The sequence below is a fragment of the Gorilla gorilla genome, chromosome 8 (genome assembly GCF_029281585.2).
Source record: "Gorilla gorilla gorilla isolate KB3781 chromosome 8, NHGRI_mGorGor1-v2.1_pri, whole genome shotgun sequence".
Lineage (NCBI taxonomy): Eukaryota > Metazoa > Chordata > Mammalia > Primates > Hominidae > Gorilla > Gorilla gorilla.
This window is the reverse complement of record NC_073232.2, coordinates 91,104,901-91,127,445: the sequence shown is the minus strand read 5'-3', so window position 1 is coordinate 91,127,445 and position 22,545 is coordinate 91,104,901. Positions and strand designations below refer to the sequence as shown.

At 36.9% G+C, this 22,545-nt stretch overlaps 1 protein-coding gene across 9 annotated transcripts in view; it reads right to left on the bottom strand.

The window, feature by feature from the left end:
* Positions 1-22,545, bottom strand: part of ODAD2 (outer dynein arm docking complex subunit 2) — a 187,378-nt gene that overhangs the window by 153,356 nt on the left and 11,477 nt on the right. For 6 of the 9 annotated variants that reach the window (XM_055352423.2, XM_055352427.2, XM_019034304.4 and 3 more), the window contains exons 3-9: positions 22,318-22,475; positions 19,953-20,145; positions 19,118-19,224; positions 18,782-18,918; positions 16,404-16,520; positions 5,681-5,886; positions 3,492-3,587 (exon numbers count right to left, since the gene is read on the bottom strand). In XM_055352423.2, the coding sequence (XP_055208398.2) occupies positions 3,492-3,587; positions 5,681-5,886; positions 16,404-16,520; positions 18,782-18,918; positions 19,118-19,224; positions 19,953-20,145; positions 22,318-22,475 (1,014 nt within the window). Of the gene's footprint in view, positions 1-3,491; positions 3,588-5,680; positions 5,887-16,403; positions 16,521-16,766; positions 16,911-17,872; positions 18,324-18,781; positions 18,919-19,117; positions 19,225-19,952; positions 20,146-22,317; positions 22,476-22,545 lie in introns of those variants that run through there. The other 3 variants (XM_063710262.1, XM_019034305.4, XM_019034306.4) reach the window with 3 other exon arrangements.

Sequence of the window (22,545 nt, the reverse complement as noted above, 5' to 3'; positions counted from 1 at the left end):
TATAAGGAAATTCATTTCCTTGTAGTGTGAGGGGGGCCAAGGAAAAAATGTACAAGAAAGAGCAAAGTGGAAGAATGATTCATTTGGGATATTGCAGAGCAAGATACGGAGGTGAGTCCAGGAGGAGACAGGACTCATTCGAGGTTGCATTTAGAGTAGTGTCCATGGGTAAGAGGAACCCAGGAATCCTGCCTACCACCCCCTGGAGTAGTGTATTCATTCTGGCTTCCCATTAATCTTTAGAAAATGTATCTGGGTCCCCACTAATCCATAAAAGGGTTATTGACACCATACACAGTGCAAACCTGGAGTGAAATCAACCAGGGCTGAAAACGGGCCATCTGCAGATGTTTAACTTGGATTTACAAAAATTGAATTAGTGGAATCATGATCATTGTGCTGCAATTGTAAAAAGACTTACGAGAAAGTACACTTTATTCCTCATCGCTCTAGAAGTTTCTAACTCAACATTAAACTCACGGGCAAGGACTAGTCCATTTAAGCCTTCATGCTCATATCAATTCATTCTCATTTTCTTTGTTTCTCTCCCTCCTCTGCTCTCTTCAACTCCCAGTGGGTTCTCGTCCATAAAAGTCTTTTCTGTTCTATTCCATTTTGGAGCATAGGAAGAGGATAGGCAATTTTTAAATTTTATTAATTTGTAAGATTCCATGATTCTCTTAATTTCTTACAGTTTTTTTGGCACAGAGAGCCCCCAATTTTTGCACTTCCAAAAGCCAATTTGTGTGTAAAACACTATGATTATGCTCTCTGGACCCTGGAAGAGGGAAAGCCTGAATTCAAGCATCTGTTCCCATTTAATGAGCCACCTGAGTGAAGTTTCCAGTAGATCAGGTCTATTCAAGAAGTGACTTAAACTTAACTCAAAGATTCCAGATTGAAGCATATAGTAGAATAAGCCTAAGTTCTTTGAGGAAAGCCTAAATTCACCTTGTTTAGTCTAACAAGCTCCTGGAGTTGAAGGCAGAGTGAATTAGGTCTACCCAATCACTCCACAATCCCATTTTAAAAAGCAGCGCCCCAAAGAAAAGCTGTCTTTTTTTTTTTCCAATTGATAAATCCTTTGATAGCTAACTTTAAAATGCTTTTCCTATTTGATATGATTTCTTCCAATCCTGTCCCATCGCAACTGCATATTCAGGAGGTAAAAAGAAGCAAATGTCAATGCTGAATTGATCTACAAACTCCACCTTAAGAAATACTTCTCTATCACAGAATTCTATCCACTTAGGCAAGATGTGACACAGAGAACCTGAGTAATAGCTGTTGCTTGGATACATTAAAACTTTACCTTATCTATTACCCTAAGCTAATTCACTAAAAATTGAAATACTTTCGGCCCAATATCTGTTTCAGGAAAGATGAAGTAGATATACTTTTCCCTATTTCTCCCACCAAGCACAACTAAAAATCTGGATATTGTATATAAAACAAACATAAGGTGACTCTGAAAGGTAGAGAAAAAGAAGAGCACTACCTAGGGATCTGAAGACCTGTGGCTCAACACAGCGGTGCATTCCCTGGGTTTTCTTTTTGTCTCATTCTTCCTAGACTGGGTACTGGAAAAGCCGGCAAAGCAGAAACTCCAGGAGGTGCAGGCAAAAAAAGGACCTAAGAAAGTCCTGCTCTGTCTAATTCAAAGGGCCAGAAAAGGAAAGCCTAATAAGACAGAAAATATTTAGACAACAAATGATCTATGTCAATCAAGACCACACATAACAGCATGGCCCAAGTCTACCTCTTGTAGCAAAGGCCAAGTGAAGAGCCTAGGGCTCTACCTTTATCAGACTGTAAGAAAGCGCTGCAACCCACCTGCTGGGGTGGCCTCAGAGAAGGCCTGACAGGGAGTCAGATGCTCCCTGCCTCGTGGCAAAAATGAAGTCACTTATCCGAACTGTGATATCAGTAGAGCCCACTGACAAAGTAACCAAGGACTCTCCCGTCACACTGTCCGGCTGGTATCAGCAGAGGCATAGGTGGAGCATGAACTCCCACTACCCTCCAGAAATAATGAGGACTCCCTTGCCTGACCCCCCAGGCATCAGTGAAGGCCTATGGGAAAACCTGCTATTTCAATTCCTCACCAGCCTGGAGAAGCAACACATACCTCATCCTGCCAATATGGTGGCAGAGAAGGCCTTCTAAAATAAAAGATTTAGGCCAGGTGCAGTGGCTCACATCTGTAATCCCAGCACTTTGGGAGGCTGAGGCAGGCAGATCACTTGAGGTCAGGAGTTCAAGACCAGCCTGGCCAACACGGCAAAACCCCGTATCTACTAAAAATAAAAAAATTAGCCGAGTGTGGTAGCGCACGCCTGTAATTGCATCTACTCAGGAGGCTGAGGCAGAAGAACTGCCTGAACTCGGGAGGCGGAGGTTGCACTGAGCCAAGATTGTACCACTGCACTCCAGCCTGGGTGACAGACAATACTCTGTCTCAAATAAATAAATAATTTAAATAAAATCCAGTGTCTCATAATAACCAAAATGTCTACATTTCAACTGAAAATTATTTGTCATACCAAGAGTGGGGAAGATCTCATCTTAAATGAGAAAAGACAATTTAAAAATGCCAATATCAAGGTGATGAAGAAGTATGAATTATCTGACAAAGATATGAAAGGCACCATCATAACAATATTTCAACAAGCATTATGAACATGCTTGAAACAAATGAAAAAAATAGAAAGTCTCAGCAAAGAAAGAGAAGATAGAAAAGAAAAACCAAATGGAAATTTTGGAACTAAAAATTATAAGTGAAAATAAAAACTTACTGAATGAAATTAGCAGAAGAATAGGACAGAAGAAAAAATAAATGAACTTGAAGATAGAACAACAGAATTGGCTCAATCTGAACAACGTAGAGAAAAAAATAACTGAAAAAATCAGTGAACGCAGCCTCAAGGAACTGTGAGATTGTAACAAAAGCGCTAATATCCACCACTCTGAAGCTAATAAAAGTGGTTGACCCTTATCTTCCAGACATGTCACTTTTTTTGCCAAACTGAAAATCAAGTAAAAAGTTTACTAGTTGGCCTCATATTTAATTTTTAATTGTTTTTGTTAGCAATAACATAGACCACTTCAAAATCGGCAGTCATTTGTGATCAGCAAAGGGAGGCTCAGACAGATGACATAACTTTGCCAGGACATGATTGTTCAGAGGCAAGACATCAGTTAAGAGCCCAGTGTTCCTAAACTTAGTTCACTGCTCTTTGCATTAAATACATTTCTTTTCCCACAGTCAACTAATACTAGTAAATCACTGTATTTTGGGTAACTGCATTAGAAGAATATCTTGAAAAAGTATTTAAAGAAATCCAGTGTGACCACTTTTACTAACATTCCTAGTAACCATCAGTGTAAACATCTGGGGACCCTAATAGGAAGAATGCCATTAATTTGCATGCTCAGTAGCCCACTGCGTGAGGGTGGCTTTAGGGAACTTGTCTTGCTGACCAGAAACATACCGAAGTAATTGTGCTCTTCCGTGTGAAACAGATGGTCTTGGTTTTTCAAGTTTTCCTGTGTGTCTGTCCTCTTGGATTTCTTTTGCTGAGCCTTTGCTTTAAAAAAAATATACAAATATGTTAGCTTTATTGCTTTATGCTAATTAATAAAAAATAAAAGATGGCAATGTGGATATATACTCCATTATTTCCATGTGCTCAAATGATGTGTGTTCCGGACAAGAGCTCCAGCCTCATTCTGACACTCGGAGCTGTCTCTTTCACTCTTTCAGCACAGCCCTATGTTTTACATATTGAAGAAACTTTCTGTCCAGCACCTAGGAACAGGTCTTCACAGGCTGCCACTGTTGGTGTGAATCCTGCACCCGATGCCTTCTACTCTAGGTACGTATCGCCGCCAATGATAGTTTTCTATTTTCTTATCTTCCCCACCCAACGTTGCAACAGGGCCTGCACCTGGTTTTCCAGGTATTCGCAGGCTTTGCATAGTCCTTGGCATTCTGTGTTCTCCCTTGAATACCTGCTAAGGAATCTCATGCTTGAAAGATTAAGAATATGGAAAAAGCAGTATTTTAAAACTCACTTGCCAGTTAAAAGAGTTGCCCATGCATTTTTCATTTTCACATTGACTCTTTCAAACAGAGCCACAAAAGTCAAACACCCCAAAATTGATGAGAATCAATCAGAGGAGTCAGTGTCTCCCCTCTCCACAGGACTCCATTCTTCAAACAGCTCTCTGGGTTTGCTTCCAAAACACAATGACCCTGTGATTCCCAGAATCCCTGCAGGAGAAGGTCCCTGTGTGATCAACCAGGAGTCAGTTCTTAACCCAAAAATGGGACAACATAGAATATCACCTACAGGCCGCAACTTGTAAACTATTTGTTAAACTTTAAAAAGTGGGCTGGGTGCAGTGGCTCACACCTGTAATCCCAGCACTTTGGGAGGCTGAAGTGGGCGGATTACTTGAGCTCAGGAGTTTGAGACTAGCCTGGCCAACATGGCAAAATGCCATCTCTACTAAAAATACAAAAATTAGCCAGCCGTGGTGTCACACACCTGTAATCCCAGCTACTCGGGAGGCTGAGACAAGAGAATCACTTGAACCTGGGAGGCAGAGGTTGCAGTGAGCCAAGTTTGTGCCACTGCAGCCTGGGTGACAGCGAGATTCTGTCTCAAAAATAAATAAATAAATAAATAAATAAATAAATAAATAAATAAATAAATAAATCTCTAGGTGTTTCTGACTGCCCCAGCATTTACGTAGCATTGGCCCTCAATTTTTGCTTTGACGCCTGTTTATAGAAGGTCCTAAATGGCACTTGTTTTGTATATTTCATACATTCATCAAGCCAGTGTCCACTTTATATAGGTCCATTCATATTTTTGAGACTCTAGCCTTTTCATGGTATTAAAGTTCTGTTAGACATTATCTCTATGACAGTTTCCCTGACTAACTCCATATCATTTTCATCATTCTACATTCTCCCAGTGCTTACTTAACCAGGTCTCTAGCATGATTTTCACATTTCCCCTGTGACTGCTCCAAGTGTTTTATCATCTTTTCTGCATATTATTTGTCCTGACTCACCAACTATATGAAAGTGAATTGTGTTCTTCCCTTCCCCTTCATGGTGCTCCACACACAAACTCTATCAAATCTTTCTGCTTAGAATACAAAGAGGAGCAGAAAGGAATCAACCTGTGCCTTGGAGGGACATGTAAATATCTATTCAATATTTTTCTATTATAAAATAAAGTTCCGGCCGGATGCAGTGACTCATGCCTGTAATCCCAGCATTTTCGGAGGCTGAGGTGGGCAGATCACTTGAGGTCAGGAGTTTGAGACCAGTCTGGCCAACATGGTATAACCCTATCTCTACTAAAATTACAAAAAATAAAAAATAAAAAGTTAGCCAGGCGTGGTGGCATGTGCCTGTAATCCCAGCTACTCAGGAGGCTGAGGCAGGAGAATCACTTGAACTCAGGAGGCAGAAGTTGCAGTGAGCCGAGATGGCACCACTGCACTCCTGCCTGGGCAACAGAGCAAGACTCCATCTTAAATAAATAAATAAATAAATAAATAAATAAACAAACAAACAAAATAAAATAAAATAAAGTTCTGTGAAAAATTAGGTGAGTATGGTTACTAATGCTGCATCTGAAAACAGATGCAAATATCTACACACCCTTTGTAATTAACAGTGGTCTTCCAGTTTAAGCTTGGTTCCCATCTCTTGGTCATTTGATTCCTCCTGAAATTAATTTGGTTCTTCTCCAGTGACCTTTTGTCTGAACCAGAAATGTCTTTGCGGAGGGCAGCTGCTTCTTCCTTCTTGGGGGCTTTGCCAAGCTGATCCTTTTCCTTTTGCTGGTCTTCACTGAAGCTAATTCCCTTTATTTAAAAAATGAGAATAATTTTTAATGATATCTGAATTATCTAGTGTTCTCTGAAGATTAATGCCAGTGGTAAATTCAGGAAAGGAAGTCTCGGATGCATTTAACTTGTGGTCCTTAGTAACAGCTAAACAAGGACAACATCAAGACTAAGGCTTCTGTTGGAGTTAGGTGGACAGTAACGTGATGTTCCTAAACTCACACCTCTGCTGCAGCACAACAGATACAACAGCAGGGCTGGACCTGCTCATTCCTCACCACCACCAAAAAATTCAACCAAAACCCTCTATTGACTAAAACACATCATATTTAAATGGCTTGAACCAAAGATAAAGGGAACATCTTGAAGGTAGACAGGTATGACATATTACAGAGGAATGAACATAAGAATGTTAAAAGACCTCTCATCAGAAACACCGCAAACCAGAAGAAAAGAGAGTAATATCTTTAAAGCACTAAAAAGGAAAACACAAAAAAAATGTCAATCCAAAATTCTTTACTAAGAATAAAACAAAAACCTTTCAAAAATGAAAGCAAAATAAAAACCTTCACAGATGAAAAAAAAAAGAGAGAATTCACTGCCAGAAGACCTGTGCTAGAAATGTTAAATAAAATTATTCAGTCAGGAGTAATACCATGCCAGCCAGAAACATGAATCTATGCAAAAAAATTAAAAGCTGCAGAAATGGTAAAAATAAATATACAAGACTTTGTGTATTATTTTTAATCATTCTAACATATAATTGACTATCTAAAGCAAAAATAGTAACAACGTTTTGAGGGGTTTATGACATGTAGAAATAAAATGTGTGACAACAATAACACAAAGTATAGGGAGGGGTATTCAAGGTATATTGTTGTAAATTTCTTAAACTATTTGTGAATTTTAGAATTTTACTTACAGGAGACGTGACAAATTTGAGATATATATCATAAGCCAGAGGGCAGCTAAGAAACTTTTAGTAAGAAATATAACTAGTAAACCAATAGCATAAATAAAATGGAATCATTTTAAAAAGCTCAATTCAAAAGGGGCAGAGGAAGGAAAAAAACTACAAAGAACAGATGAAACAAATAGAAAACAAGTAGCAAGATAGTAAATTTAAATTTAACTATATTAGTAGTTACATCAAATGACAGTGTTTACATCAATTAAATGAGAAATCATCACATTGGATGGAAAACGAGACCTAACTATTTGTGGCCTAAAGAAACTATTTTATATATAAAGATACAAATACATCAGAAGTGAAAGGCTGGAGAAGAATAGTTTATGCAAACAATAATCAAAAGAAAGCAGGAATGGCCACATTAAAATCAGACAATATCGACTCCAAAGCAAATAATATTAACAGGGACAAAGAGGAGCACACATACTAATAGAGGATCAATTAGCACACAATCGTAATTGTATATTCACCAAGCAACAGAACTTCATTATATATGAAGGAAACACAGAGCTAAAAGGAAAAGTAGATAAATCCATAACTGGTAGACTTCAAAACTCTCTCAGTAATCAATAAAATGAGCAGAAAAAAAAATCAGTAATGATATAGAAGATCTGAGCAACACAATCAGACAACTTGGCTTAATTGACATTTAAAAGACACACCTCTCATTACCACCAGAATACAGTCTCCTCAAATGTACAAGGAAAAAATCACCAAAATAGATCATATACTGGGCCATAAAATGAACATTAATAAGTTTAAAGTAACTAAAATCATATAAATATCTTAATACATTGGAATTGAACTAGAAATTAGTAAAAGAAAGATCTACAGAAACTCCTCATATATATTGAATAAAAATATCATATATCAAATATCTGTGTAACATAGTTTATACAATGCTCATAAAGAAATTTGCAGCATGAACTCTCATGGTCAAAATAATACATACATACATACATACATACATACATACATACATACATACATACGCTGAGACAGCCAGATCACTTGAAGCCAGGAGTTCAACACCAGCCTGGCCAACATGGCAAAACCCCATCTGTACCAAAAATAAAATAATTTATTTTGGGTTCAGGGGTACATGTGCAGGCTTGTTATACAGGTAAACTCATGTCACAGGGGTTTGCTGTACAGATGATTTCATCATTCAGGTACTAAGCCTAGTACCCAATAGTTATTTTTTCTGATCTTCTCCCTCCTCCCACCCTCCAATCTCAAGCAGGCCCCAGGGTCTATTGCTCCCCTTTGTGTCCATGTGTTCTCATCATTTAGCTCCCATTTATAAGTGGAACAGGGGGTAATAGGTTTTCTTCTTAAAAAGGACAGGATCACATTCTTTTTTATGGCTATGTAGTATTCCATGGCATATATGTACCACATTTTCTTTATCCAGTCTCCCACTGATGGCCATTTAGGTTGATTTGATGTTTTTGCTACTGCAAATAGTGCTGCAATGAACATATGTGTGCATGTGTCTTTATGTGATGATTTATATTTCTCTGGGTATATACCCAGTAATGAAGTTGCTGGATTAAATGGTAGTTCTGTTTTTAGCTCCTTGAGGAATTGCCACACTGTTTTCCACAATAATTGAACTAACTTACACCCACCAACAGTGTGTAAGTATTCCCTTTTTTCTGCAACTTCACCAGCATTTGCTATATTTTGACTTTTTAATAACAGCCATTCTGACTGGTGTAAGATGATATCTCATTATGGTTTTGATTTGCATTTCTCTAATAATCAGTGATATTGAGCTTTTTTCACATGCTTGTTGGCCACATGTATGTCTTCTTTTGAAAAGTATCTGTTCATGTCCTTTGACCACTTTTTAGTGGGGTTGTTTGTTTTTCTCTTGTAAATCCATTCTTTATGGATGCTGGGTATTAAACCTTTGTCAGATGCACAGCTTGCAAATATATTCTCCCATTCTGTAGGTTGTCTGTTTATTCTGTTGACAGTTTGCTGTGCAGAAGCTCTGAGGTTTAATTAGATCCCACTTGTCAATTTTTACTTTTGTTGCAATTGCAAATGGTATTGCCTAGGTTGTCTTCCAGGGTTTTTATAGTTTTGAGTTTTACATTCAAGTCTTTTATCCCTCTTGAGTTGATTTTTGTATATGGTATAAGAAAGCGGTCCAGTTTCAATCTTCTGCATATGGCTAGCCAGTTATCCCAGCACCATTTATTGAATAGGGAGTCCTTTCCCCATTGCTTGTTTTTGTCAGCTTTGCTGTACATCAGATGGTTGTAGGTGTGCAGCCTTGTTTCTGGGCTCTCTATTCTGTTTCATTGGTCTATGTGTCTGCTTTATATGCCAGTACCATGTTGTTTCAGTTACTGTAGCCCTGTGGTATAGTTTGAAGTTGGGTAGTGTGATACCCCCAGCTTCGGTCTTTTTTTTTTTTTTTTTTTTTTTTGCTTAGGATTGCCTTGGCTATTCTTTTCTGGTTCCATATGAATTTTAAAATAGTTTTTTCTAGTTCTGTGAAGAATGTTGTTGGTAATTTGATAGGAATAGCATTGAATCTATAAATTGCTTTGGGCAGTACGGCCATTTGAGTGATATTTACTCTTTCAATCCATGAGCATAGGATGTTTTTCCATTTGTTTGTGTCATCTCTGATTTCTTTGTAGTGTTTTGTAATTCTCACTGTAGAGATCTTTCACCTTTCTGATTAGCTCTATTCCTAGGTATTTTGTTCTTTTTGTGATAATTGTGAATGGGATTGCATTCCTGATTTGGCTCTTGGCTTGGCTGTTGTTGGCGTACAGGAATTCTGGTGATTTTTGTACGTTGATATATTGATTTTGTATCCTGAAACGTTGCTGAAGTTGTTTACCAGCTAAAGCAGCTTTTGGGCTGAGGATCCCTTGTTTTATATGCTCCAAGTAAAACATTATTCACAACTGAATTCCTCAAAATTTCTTCAAACACAAACATGACTAGATTAAATTAAACGTATTGTAACATTTTTTAAAAACTGGAGAAATAAGAGTAAATAAACCCAAATAAAAAGACATAAGCATCAAGGTAAAGTATAAAAGATAAAAATTAAACCTAAAACTAGTTCCTCGAGGAAATTTAGTAAATCTATAGTCTTATAGGTGGATCAAAACAAAAAAACCACAAATGACCAATATTAGGAATGAGAGAGGTAACAATGACTACAAATTCTACAGATATTAAAAGGTCAATAAGAGAATACTATGAAAAAAGTTTATGCCAATAAATCTGGCAACTTACACCAAATGAACAAATTCCTTTAAGACAATCTAATCTACCAAAGCTCCCTCAGGAAGAAATAGACAACCTGTATACTGTCATAGCTGTCAAATAAATTGAATTTGTAGTTAAAATTTTTCCCATAAAGAATATTCCAGGCCCAGATGGCTTTCACCAAACATTTCTACCAAACATTTAATAAACCGACCAAACATTTAATAAACAAACAATATTAATTCTATACAAACTCTTCCAAAATATTGAAGAGAAGATGAAACTTTCTAAATCATTCTATAATGTCAGTATTACTTCAATACCAAAACCAGACAAAGATACTAAAGAAAACAAAGCTACACACTAATAACTTTATGAATATAGGTGCAAAACTTCTTAACAAAATCTTAGCAAATTAAATCTGATAATGTACATAAAAGATTCAAATGGGATTTGTCTCAGAAATGTAAGGTTGGTTTGTCACTTGAAAAATTAATCAAAGCAATTAATCACATTAACAAACTAAAAGAGAGGAAAAAAACACATGATTCTCTCCACAGTACACAAAGAAACATTTGATAAAATCCAACATTCATTCCTAATAAAAGTTCTCAATGACTCAGAATAGAAGCCTTAACCTTGTAAATGGTTAGCATCAAACTTAATTGAAAGATTTTCCTGTAATATCAGGAACAAGAGACCATTTCTATTCAATTTTTTACTGGTGATTCCAGCTAGTGCATTAAGGAAATAAAAAGAAATAAAAAACTCTTGAGATTGGGAAGGAACAGTTAAATTAGGAAGGAAGAAATAAGAAAATGATCTTTATTCACTAACAATATCTACATAGAAAACCCTCTGGAATGTATAAACAAGGTACTAGAACTAATAAGGGAGTTTAGCAAAATTTCAGGATATAAAATCAGCATACAAAAATCAAGTGTATATTTATACAATAGCAACAAATGACTAAAAATAGAAAATTTAAAACTCATTAACAATAGCCCCAAAATATGAAACATAGATAAGTTTCAAAAGAGATGTATAAGACCTGTATATTGAAAGCTACAAAACATTGGTGAGAGAAATTAACTAAGACCTAAATAAATGGAGAGACATACTATGTTCATGGATTAGAAAATTCAATATTGTTAAGATGTCCATTTTTCCTAAATTTGTCTATAAATTCAAGGCAATCTCAACCATAATTCCATCAGGCAATTTTTTAAGAAATTGACATGCTGGCTCTAATATTCTTATGGACATGCAAAAGACGTAGAATAGCCAAAAAACTTTTTTTCAAGAACACCATTGGAGGATTTAAAATAAACAACTTCAAGACTTATCATAAAGCTAGAGTAATCAAGACTGTGGTATTGGTGTAAAAATAGAGAAATCAAAGTTACAGTATGAAGTGTTCAGAAATACGTTCACAGACAAATGAACGACTAATTTTTGACAAAGTTATAAAGGTAATTCAGTGAAAAAACAATAGATTTACTTTTGACAAATGATGCTGGAACAACTAGATAAGCAAAAGAAAAAAATTTACTTTGATCCATACCTCATATACACAAACCAAATTAAAGTGGATCATAGACATAGATTGGAAAGGTAAAATTGAACAATCTCTAGAAGAAAACACTGGAGAAATTCATCGTTATACTGGGTTTGGAAAAGTGTTATAAAACACTACAAGGAAAAAATAAGTTGGACTGTATCAAAATTGAAGACTCTTGCTCTTTGAAAGACATTGCTTAGAGAATAAAAATACAAGACTCAGCCGGGCACGGTGGCTCACACCTGTAATCCCAGCACTTTGAGAGGCCAAGGTCGGCAGATCACAAGGTCAGGAGATCGAGACCATCCTGGCTAACACGGTGAAACCCCATCTCTACTAAAAAAAAAAAAAAAAAAAATTAGCCAGGCGCGGTGGCGGGCGCCTGTAGTCCCAGCTACTTGGGAAGCTGAGGCAGGAGAACGTTGTGAACCCAGGAGGTGGAGCTTGCAACGAGCCAAGATCATGCCACTGCACTCCAGCCTGAGCGACAGAGGGAGACTCTGTCTCAAAAAAAAAAAAAAAAAAAAAAAAAACAGAAGAAAAGAAAAAAGAAAAATACAAGACCCAGATTGGGATGAAATATTTATATTTCATGTATCTAACAGAATATATAAGCCAAGAACATATATAAAGATCTGTTGCAACTCAATAAAAAACTGAATAGCCCAATGAAAAAAACAGACAAAGAGTCCAAATAGACACTTTACCACGTAGGATATGTGAATGGCCAATAAGCACATGAAAAGATGCATTCAAGAACTACAAATTAAAACCAAATGAGAGACCAGTACACACCTATTAGAATGTCTGTAGTTAAAAGACTGACCATATCAGTTAATGATGAGTATGTGGAAGAACTGGGACTCTCATACATTGCCTACATCAATGTAAAATATTGCAACCACTATGGACAGCAGTTTACCAGTTGCTTAAACATACAACTACCATATGACCTTACCATTTCATTCTAGGCACATTGAAACTATATGATCATACAAATCCTTGTACAAAAATGTTCTTAGTAGTTTTATTTGTAATAGCCCAAAACCTGAAATAACTACACATCCATTAACAGGTGAGTGGATAAACAAATTGTGGCATATCCATACAATGGAATAATACACATCCATAAAAGCAATAAACTAATGATAGATGCAAAAGCATAGATGAATCTCAAAAAGAAACAAAAATCTGCACAAACCATACCACAAAAATTATAGAACACCAAGGAAGATCCTAAAGGCCTCCAAAGAGGGGAAAAAGCCAAAACAAACAGTTTATGTGGAAACATAAGCCTTTGAAATGCTAACTAAAAATTAATTTCAAACCATTACTCTAGAAACAACTGAGATAAAATAATAAAGGTATTCTCTAACATCCGAATCCTCAATTTTTCCCTCCCATGTGCATATTTTACTCAGGAGGGTCTACAAAATGATGGGTGCACCAAGAAAAGGAAAACTGGAGCCGGGCATGGTGGCTCACACCTGTAATCCCAGCACTTTCGGAGGCCGCGACAGGTGGATCAACTGAGATTAGGAGTTTGACACCAGCTTGGCCAACATGGGAAAACCCCATCTCTACTAAAAATACAAAATTAGCTGGGTGTGGTGGTGTGCACCTGGAATCCCAGCTACTATGGGGGCTGAGGCAGAAGAACCACATGAACTCAGGAGGCAGAGGTTGCAGTGAGCCAAGATCACACCACTGCACTTCAGCCTGGGTGACAGAGCAAGATTCCATCTCAAAAAAAGAAAAGAAAAGGAAAACTGAATAGAAGGCAACTTCCTCAACATGCTAAAGGTCATATAAGAAAATCCCACAGCTAACATCAGGCTCAATGGTGAAAGCCTAAAAGCTTTTCAATTAAGATCAGGAATCAGGCTAGGCATAGGGGCTCACAGCTGTAATCCCAGCACTTTGGGAGGCCGAGGCAAGCAGATTACTTGAGGCCAAGAGTTCGAGACCAGCCTAGTCAACATGGTGAAACCCCATCTCTACTAAAAATCTAAAAATTTGCAGAGCATGGTGGCAGATGCCTGTGATCCCAGCTACTCGGGAGCTTGAGGCACGAGAATCACTTGAACCCGGGAGGGGAGGTGAAGGTTGCAGTGAGCCAAGATCATGCCACTGCACTCCAGACTGCAGTCTGGGTGACAGAGTGAGATGGAGTGAGACTCCATCTCAAAAAAAAAAAAAAAAAAAAAGATCAGGAATCAGACAAGGATGCCTGCTTTTACCACTCTTATTCAACGTAGTCCAGGAAGTCCTAGCCACAGTAATTAGTCAAGAAAAAGAAATTGCAAAAGAGTCTAAATTGGAAACGAAGAAGTAAAACTATCTGTATGCAGACGGCATGATCTTGTATGCAGAAAAACCTAAGAATACACACACACACACCCATACACACACACACACACACACACACACACACACACAGAGTTAAATGAATTCAGTGAAGTTGCGAAATTCAATCTTGATTTTAACACTCAAAAATTAGATCTGATTTGATCACTCAAAAGCTGTATTTCTATACACTAGCAGTGAATAATTGAAAATAAAATTTAGAAAACAATTTCATTTACAGTAGCATCAAAAATAATAAAATGTTAATGAGTAAATATAATGAAGGAGAAAAACTTGTACACTGAAAACTTCTAAAAATTGCTGAAAGCCATTAAATATACAAATAAATGGAAAGCTATCTCCTGTTCATAAACTGGAGAACTTAATATGGTTAAGATGGCAATACTATGTAAAGCAATTCATAAATTCAATGAAATCTCTAACAAAATCCCAATGGCATTTTTTGCATAAATGTAAAACCAAGCCTAAAACTCATATACAGTGTCAAGGAATACCAAATAGCCAAAACAGTATTAAAAAACAAGAACAAAGTTGGAGGACTCACACTTCCTTATGTCAAAACTATTATAACTATAGTAATCAAAACAGTGTGATACTGATATAAAGAAAGATATAGACCAATGGAATAGAATTAAAAGTCCCCAAGTAAACTCTTCCATCTATGATCAATTGATTTTCAACAAGAATGCCGAGACCATCCAAAAGAGAAAGGACAATCTCTTCAACAAATTGTGCTGGGAAAACTGAATATCCACATGCAAAAGAATGAAATTGGAGCCTAATGGACAAAAATCAACTCAAAAGAGATCAAGGGCCTAAAGTTAAGAGCTAAAACTGGCCGGGCGCGGTGGCTCACGCATGTAATCCCAGCACTTTGGGAGGCCGAGGCGGGCGGATCACGAGGTCAGGAGATCGAGACCATCCTGGCTAACACAGTGAAACCCCGTCTCTACTAAAAAATACAAAAAATTAGTCGGGCGTGGTGGCGGGTGCCTGTAGTCCCAGCTACGCGGGAGGCTGAGGCAGGAGAATGGCGTGAACCCGGGAGGCGGAGCTTGCAGTGAGCCGAGATCGCGCCACTGCACTCCAGCCTGGGCGACAGAGCGAGACTCCGTCTCAAAAAAAAAAAAAAAAAAAGAGCTAAAACTATACAATCCTTAGAAGAAAAACACAGTGCTAAATTTTTCATGACCTTGGATTTGGCAATGGTTTCTTAAATATGATATCAAAAGCATAGGTAAAAAATAGGTAAGAAAATAAGAAAAGATAGGTAAATTAGGCTTCGTCAAAATTAAAAATGTTTCTGCATCAAAGGACACTATCAAGAAAGTTATAAGGCAACCTGCAGAACAAGAGAAAAAATTTGCAAACCTTCTATCTGATAAGGGGTTAATATCGGGTATATACAAAAACTACAACAAAAAGATTCAATTTAAAATACAAGCTAAGGACTCAAGCAGACATTTCTTCAAAAAAGATATACAGATAACCAACAAATATATGAAAATATGGTCGACATTACTAATCTTTATGGAAATGCAAACCAAAGCCCCAGTGGGATACCACTTCACACTGACTACGATGTTAAATTAAACAACAACCTAGAAAATAAGAAGCATTAACAAGGATGTGAAGAAAGTGGAATCTTTGGATAATGCTGGTGAGAATGAAAATGGTGTGGCCCCATGGAAAACAGGTTGGCACTTCCTCCAAAAGTTAAATACAGAATTACCATATGACCCAGAAACTCCACTTTTAGGAAAAGACCCAAAAGAATTGAAAATAGGAACTCAACAGATACCTGTACACCAATATTCATAGCAGCATTATTCACAATACCCAAAAGGTGGAAACAACCCAAGTGTCCATCAAGGGATGAATGCATAAACCAAATGTGGTCTATACATACACAAAATAATATTCTACCATAAAAGAATGAAATTCTGATACATGCTATAGCATGGATGAGCCTTGAAAACACTATGCTAAGTGAAAGAACCCAGACACAAAAGGACAAATATTATATCATTCCAGTGACATGAAATATCTAAAATAAGCAAACTGACAGAAATAGCAGATCAGAGTTAACCAGGAAGTCAGGGAAGAAGGAATGGGGAATTATTGCTTAATGGGTGTAGAGTTCAAGTTGGAGAGACGAAAAAGACTTCGAAATTGACAATAGTGATATTTGTACAACATTGTGAATGTATTCAATTAATGCCATTGAACCCTGAACAATGATACTACATTTACAGTATTTTTGTTATGTTGTAAAAAAAAACACTAATAATAAAAAGTGCCCAAAAATAGGCAAAATTACTGTTTTTCTTGTACCATAGAAAGTTGTAGTTTAGTAACATAATGCTATGAAAGCTCAAAATAAACCACAAAACTTACCTGTTTAGACATATTTTCTGAAAATTTTGGTGATTTTTCTCTTAAAAATGTGACAAGGTTTTTATAAATTGAACCTTTTCTCTCATAATTAATGTCCCCTTCATCATCTGTTTTGCCCTTTGGGAAAAAACAAGTTTCATTCTATGATTAACATAAGAACAATTATAAGAACCTGATCAATACATCACAAGCTAACCACATGTATTATTTTCTTCTCCGAAGGATCTATATGGTAGTTTTTATACAGGAAATGTATAGGCAAAATCCTTCCCCCTTAATTTAATGTTATTTATTTTTCCATTCATTCACTCATTCCTTCCTTCATTCAATTGTTCATTCATTCAGCAAGGCTTTACTGAGTACCTCCTATATGCATGTAAGGCACTCTGCTGTTCAGCAGAGAAGTGAGAGCTTCCTTCTCTCCGCTCTCCTCTACTCTGAAAATGCATTATGACCTCACAAGCCTTAGTTGACGATGTCATAAAAGTCTTCAAGGTTAGAATTTAACCGTGGAAAAGCCTACATTTCTGTTTGTCACACTCTGTTCTTCTGTCTGTGGCATGGTTGCTATAGGCTTATTTTCTAGATCTCTGTATAACGATCTGTCCACACACCCATGTGTCTCTCTCTCTCTTCTTGTCTCTTTCCTTTCCTCATTTTCCTTTTCTTCCCTACCTGTATTGTTCTTCCATAACAGAATATATATATATATATAATGTATACACACACATCACATAACTATATGTATATAAATACATATAACTGCAGTTTGTTATATATAACTGTATACACAAAAACATTTGTATACATATGACCAGTGTGTTTTAAACTTTGTTGTATTTATTGAGTAGTTTTATGGTCCTTGTCTTTCATTTTTTTAAAACTTAAAGGGATACTTACATATCTCCATGCTAAATAAGTTATATGTATGTAGATCAATAATAACCTTTGATAGAAATAAAGACTCCCTGCCCCCCTCCAGAAGGTCAAAGAAAATCATTCCTTCTTTTGTCCCTGTATTCCTAATTCGAGATTTCATTTTTCTAAAATATCATAAACCAAAGCAAAATCTTATTTGTCTACTTCCTCTTTGTAGAAATGAGCTCAGTGTCATGCTAATAAGAAAAGCACCAAAAGGCATGTCAGAAAGATAACTATAGGTAATCAGAAAAGAGGCTCCAGCATTTTGGTACCAACCCAAGCCAACACGTAACAACCCTCCAGGCAGTCCCCTGTGATGGCTGGGTCCCCATTAAGGACTTGGATCTTCCCTGTAGAATTTTGTTTCTGAGTTTCAAATTTATGTTGAAGATACTGAGGGCAGAATGTTGCAGAGGTGAAAGCTAAGCTCCTTCTAGCTGGTTCTGTGAATAGGGATGAGACTGAAAGTGTTTTAATCCAGAACACTGTGTGCTGTTTATCACTCAGCTCAAAGCCCAGCCACCCAGCCTCTACTTTGTGCTACTCACGTGGGAATCTGCAATGTCATATTTCTCCTTTCACCAGGCTAGGTTAGGCTCTCATTAGAATCAGCTAAAGGAAGACTGAAAGGCTGGCAGAGGGAGGAGGGACCTGATGCTTCCTGCTGGCCCACTGTCCCTGTTACAGTCACCCCAGCAACGGCCCTTCTTTCCACACAGTGGCAGTTGCTTCCAGTAGCAACAGTTGGTTCCAGTTTCCAGGTTTGTTGATTTTTCACGGTCCCAGAAACAGGCTCACCTCACCCCCTGGGAAATATCACTATCAGTCATCCAGTGCTCCATTTTCAAAGGTCCGGGTCCCAGCTCTGCCATCTCTACAAGGATCCTCTTCCCGAGGTATGAGCATTAACTGGGCAGTGCCCACTCTTCAGAGATCTGGAGCCCTGCCTCATGGAGATGGTCTGAACTCTGTGGGGACCAGCACAGCCTGGAAGTGGACCCTCCCCAGAGGTCTGGATCCCAGCTTCATGGGGCACTGTCTCCTACCTTCTACATTTAGATAAGCCCCTCTCTTTCCCTTTGTCCCTCCAACTCTTAGGATGCAAGCTGCAGTTATGACATCTGTATTATCTCAATGTTCCTTTTTTGACCTTTCTATCCTTTGGAAGCTGTGTAATGAATCAGTGAAGTGATTACGTTAAAGACATTTATAAAGTGGAATGGGTCACTTTGAAGCCCATTTCTTATCAGATTGGCTTAATGACCTGCAGTGGAGAATAAGAGAGCTAATTCTGAAGCTATTTTGGATTTGCCCAGCAAGCATATATCAAAGGAATCTGCTTCTATCCCACGGAATGGTAATTCATTCTCTGTGGTCATTGGGACACACCCTTGAGACATCTACAGCTAACAATCAAAGTCCACTGGCTTTAGTTACGTTTTTAAAAATTTACTTACACCATTTAAAAATACTCCTCCTGCACTGCAAGTAATGCACAGAGTCTCACCATCGTGAGGTTTCACCAGCACATAACAAATTTCCCCACGAATTTGTCTCCACGGTGGGGCTCGACATCCATTTGAAAATTCATAATCTGAAACCAATCATCAAGCAATTAACAGGAGTTCCTTAACCTAGAGTTTGGTAAAAAGTGTTGGCTTCCACAAAATAAATATTGTGGAAATTTTAAGCTTTCCCCTTCTTAAACCTTCTCTTGTAGACATTGAAAGCATTTTGCAAATGTAATTATGAAAATGTAAATAACATAAAATGAGCCTGAGAAAACATCAAACCTGAGGTGTATTCAATAGATTCCAAGACTGTTTGGTCTCCTTTTCCTGAGAAACGTTTGAGCAGTTCTATATCCTTCTTCACCGTCACGGGACTTAAACTTATTTCTCTGAAATAAATGTTTAAAATGTCAGCTTAAATACTTTAAACAGAATCTAGGAAACACATGAACACATTTCATTGTATCAGGAGAAATATCTTTTTTGTAATTAAAATTGCAGTTAATTTTAGCCATGCTATAATTTTGTAACAGCACTGTCAACACATCAAGTAATTAGTGATTTATGTTTAATGCAACATTAAACGTACTCCACTAAATATTCACTTTATTTCATGCTGATAATATTCTAACACTAAAAATATTAGAAAATGAACATGCTTTGGACTATACAAACTCTACATGATATCTGCATTATAATTTAATAATTTGTGTAATAGTCTTGAGAGCATTTGAAAATAACAAGGCCACCTAATGTCTTCAGAATTGCATGAAACCCCACCAGAATGTTTTAGTGATGTTACCTGCAATTTTTAATTTTTAGAACTGGAATAAATGAATCCCAGGAAAATTGTTTGTTCCAATAAAATGTAAAGTTAAATCCATAGCAATAACTTCCATACTTTACTTTTCTTGTGTCTTTTTTTCTAAAACTCTGAAAGCAACTTTGTAACTAATTTTTAAAGGTTCCTTTTTAATTTTTTAATTTTAATTGTAATATTTTATTATTTATTTAACTATCTATTTTGAGACAGAGTCTTGCTCTGTCACCCAGGCTGGAGTTCAGTGGTGCAATCTTGGCTCAATACAGTAGAGGTTCCTTTTTGAAAAAGACTCACAATGAAATATGTTTTAGAGAATGATTGAGGAGGTGCAGATCCAATTGCTTAAGCAGCATAGCAATCTTCATCTTAATTTCACTTTCAGGATCATCATCTCTGGTAATTTTGCCAAGAATATTTAATGCAATTGAGTTTTCTTTCATTGAATTAGAATTGGAGCCCAGGATTTTTACTATGGGGTCTCTGTTAGCTGCCAAAAAAAAAAAAAAGGAGACAAATAAAAATTATCCACTTGTCTTCTAGCACAACAAACAGTAAGACTAATAAATCCTTCAAAGTCCATTCAGACGTGTTTCTTTCATTAAGCTTTTTCTAAACGACCCAATTAGAATTCATCTCTACGTCTGAGATTCCATTGCTTTTAGGAACTTTCTTCTACCTCACGAGATGCTCTAGTTTGTATTGTAATATCATCTATATATCTCCCTAATAGCACAAAGACCAAGACAGTCATTCATTCTTTCTTTTTTAATTGGTCGTGGGGCATTGTTCAGAATGCACATTCAATTAATATATTCAGAATTTATTTGAAGATGGAGAAATAATGATCTTCTTAGAAGAATCATCACTAGAACTATATGTGCATGTGTGTATGTGTGTGTAGCAGTGCTGGGTATTTATAAAGGCTTTCTTTCCAAAATAGCATGCTTTCCTAAGCCTACAGACCCAGTAGCACTCTTTTGCAACTATTCAAACAGCTTAATATTTGCAATGCCATATGATCTTAGAGTTGGAAAGCACATCTAGCCATATATATAATATATACATAATTTAATTATATATATATTAAAATTATAGTGAAAAACAAATACCAATTCATTATTAAGGCTGATATAGATGTGAAAGTTGAACCTAGAGATGTTGAAAACAGAATTTGGTTAATGTCAAAAACCAATATGGTTGAAAATGAAGGAGAAAGAGGAAAACCCTTGTTTAGAATGGAGAAATTTGAGAAAGATGAAAACATGTATGCATTGAGATGGGGGTGGAGAGGATGGCCTATGAGACTAATTCAGAAAGCTTAACTTAAATGAAATGAAGAAAAGTATAGTTAAGGCATTAACATTCCCATGTGGTCATGGGATATGCCACGGCCTTAAGGCTGAGAAAAGGACTTCATTGGGGGAGAGGAGAGCAGCGAAAAGGAGATAAAGGAATCAACCATTTATTGAGCATCTCAACTTAACAACCTTATGACTGTCATCACACAGAGATTTACAAAAAGAGCAGGCAGATTCTGAGGAATGGCATAAACCTGACTACCAAATTGCCATGTACCATGCAACTTGGACCTGAAACTAAGGGTTATACCAAAATTCTTGCAGAAATGGCAAAATGTAGCAAAGGATAAGTATTTAGCAAATGGATAAGTATTCAGCTATATAGAAATCTACGTATTATGTCTACCAATTGAGTTGAATTGAATGAATAATCCTTCATCTGTTAACTACCTTCTTGAATTCAGCTTTACTCTTCAAGACTTGATACCCTCACCTAATAAGGAGTAATAGGCAAGGCATAAAAAGAGGTTGCCATCCTGAGGTTGGCATCTAAAAAATAAAAATTAAAAAAGACCATCTTCCCATCTCACACAGAAATAGGCAGAATTCAAATACCTTGTGCCAGAAACCCATTGGTCACATAATTCCAATAAAGCAGGACACATACATTATCACCTATGATTAGGTATTTCTACTCATAAGAAACATTTACCACACAATTATAGCAGGCAACCACATTTATTTTTTGCATGTTAGATGATTAGATGATAGTGTGAACATCACATATTTTTAAGAAGAAGAAAAATATTTACCACAAAGTTGAATGACTGTAACTATTCACAGAAGGCTGTGAAGCCCACAGTGCAATATGGCTGAGAAAAGTGGAAAGGGAGACTATTAAGGGCTGTCTCTGCTAAAGAAAGAGCCTACATTCATTTTAAAGGAAATAGATTGTCATTCAATCTATTCCTTGGCAGTATGCTGAGAGAGAGTGGATTCAGAGGCCGGCCCTTGTCATCTGTCTTCTCTCCTGACACTGACCTAACAGGCTACAGCCCCCTGTGCTTTCCAGAAGCTGAGAAGGTTCTCTTTCAAACCACATGCTAAAATCAGAGACCTAGAAACTTACCAGTGGTAAGGTAGCAGGCCTTTCATTTTAAAGCAGAAATTTGATAGGAGCATAATATTGCAGCCAAGGAAAATTAATAACATTTTCATGAAGTTGTACATTTGACTTTTACCTTGTAGATTGTAGAATTTTTTTCAAGAGACTCTAACAAATGATCCTCCCACCCTTTCCCCACTTTCCCAGCAAGATTGTTTCTAAAAGTTCAAATCACAGACTGGAGCATTAAGATCACCTTCAACACATGCTTGGGCTTCCTTCAACTTCCCAGTTTTGGCAATAAGTAACAAGCGTGACAGCTGCCCAAAGCTCCTAATTTTAATTTGTGGTACAGAGAGAAATAGCAAAGGCTGTCCATTTTTATCAACTTCTTCTGATTTGACTGTTGTTTCACTAAAAAATAAAAATAAAAAATTGAAAGCTTCATGCTACCTAGAGGTCAGTAGAAGTTAAATTTAAGACA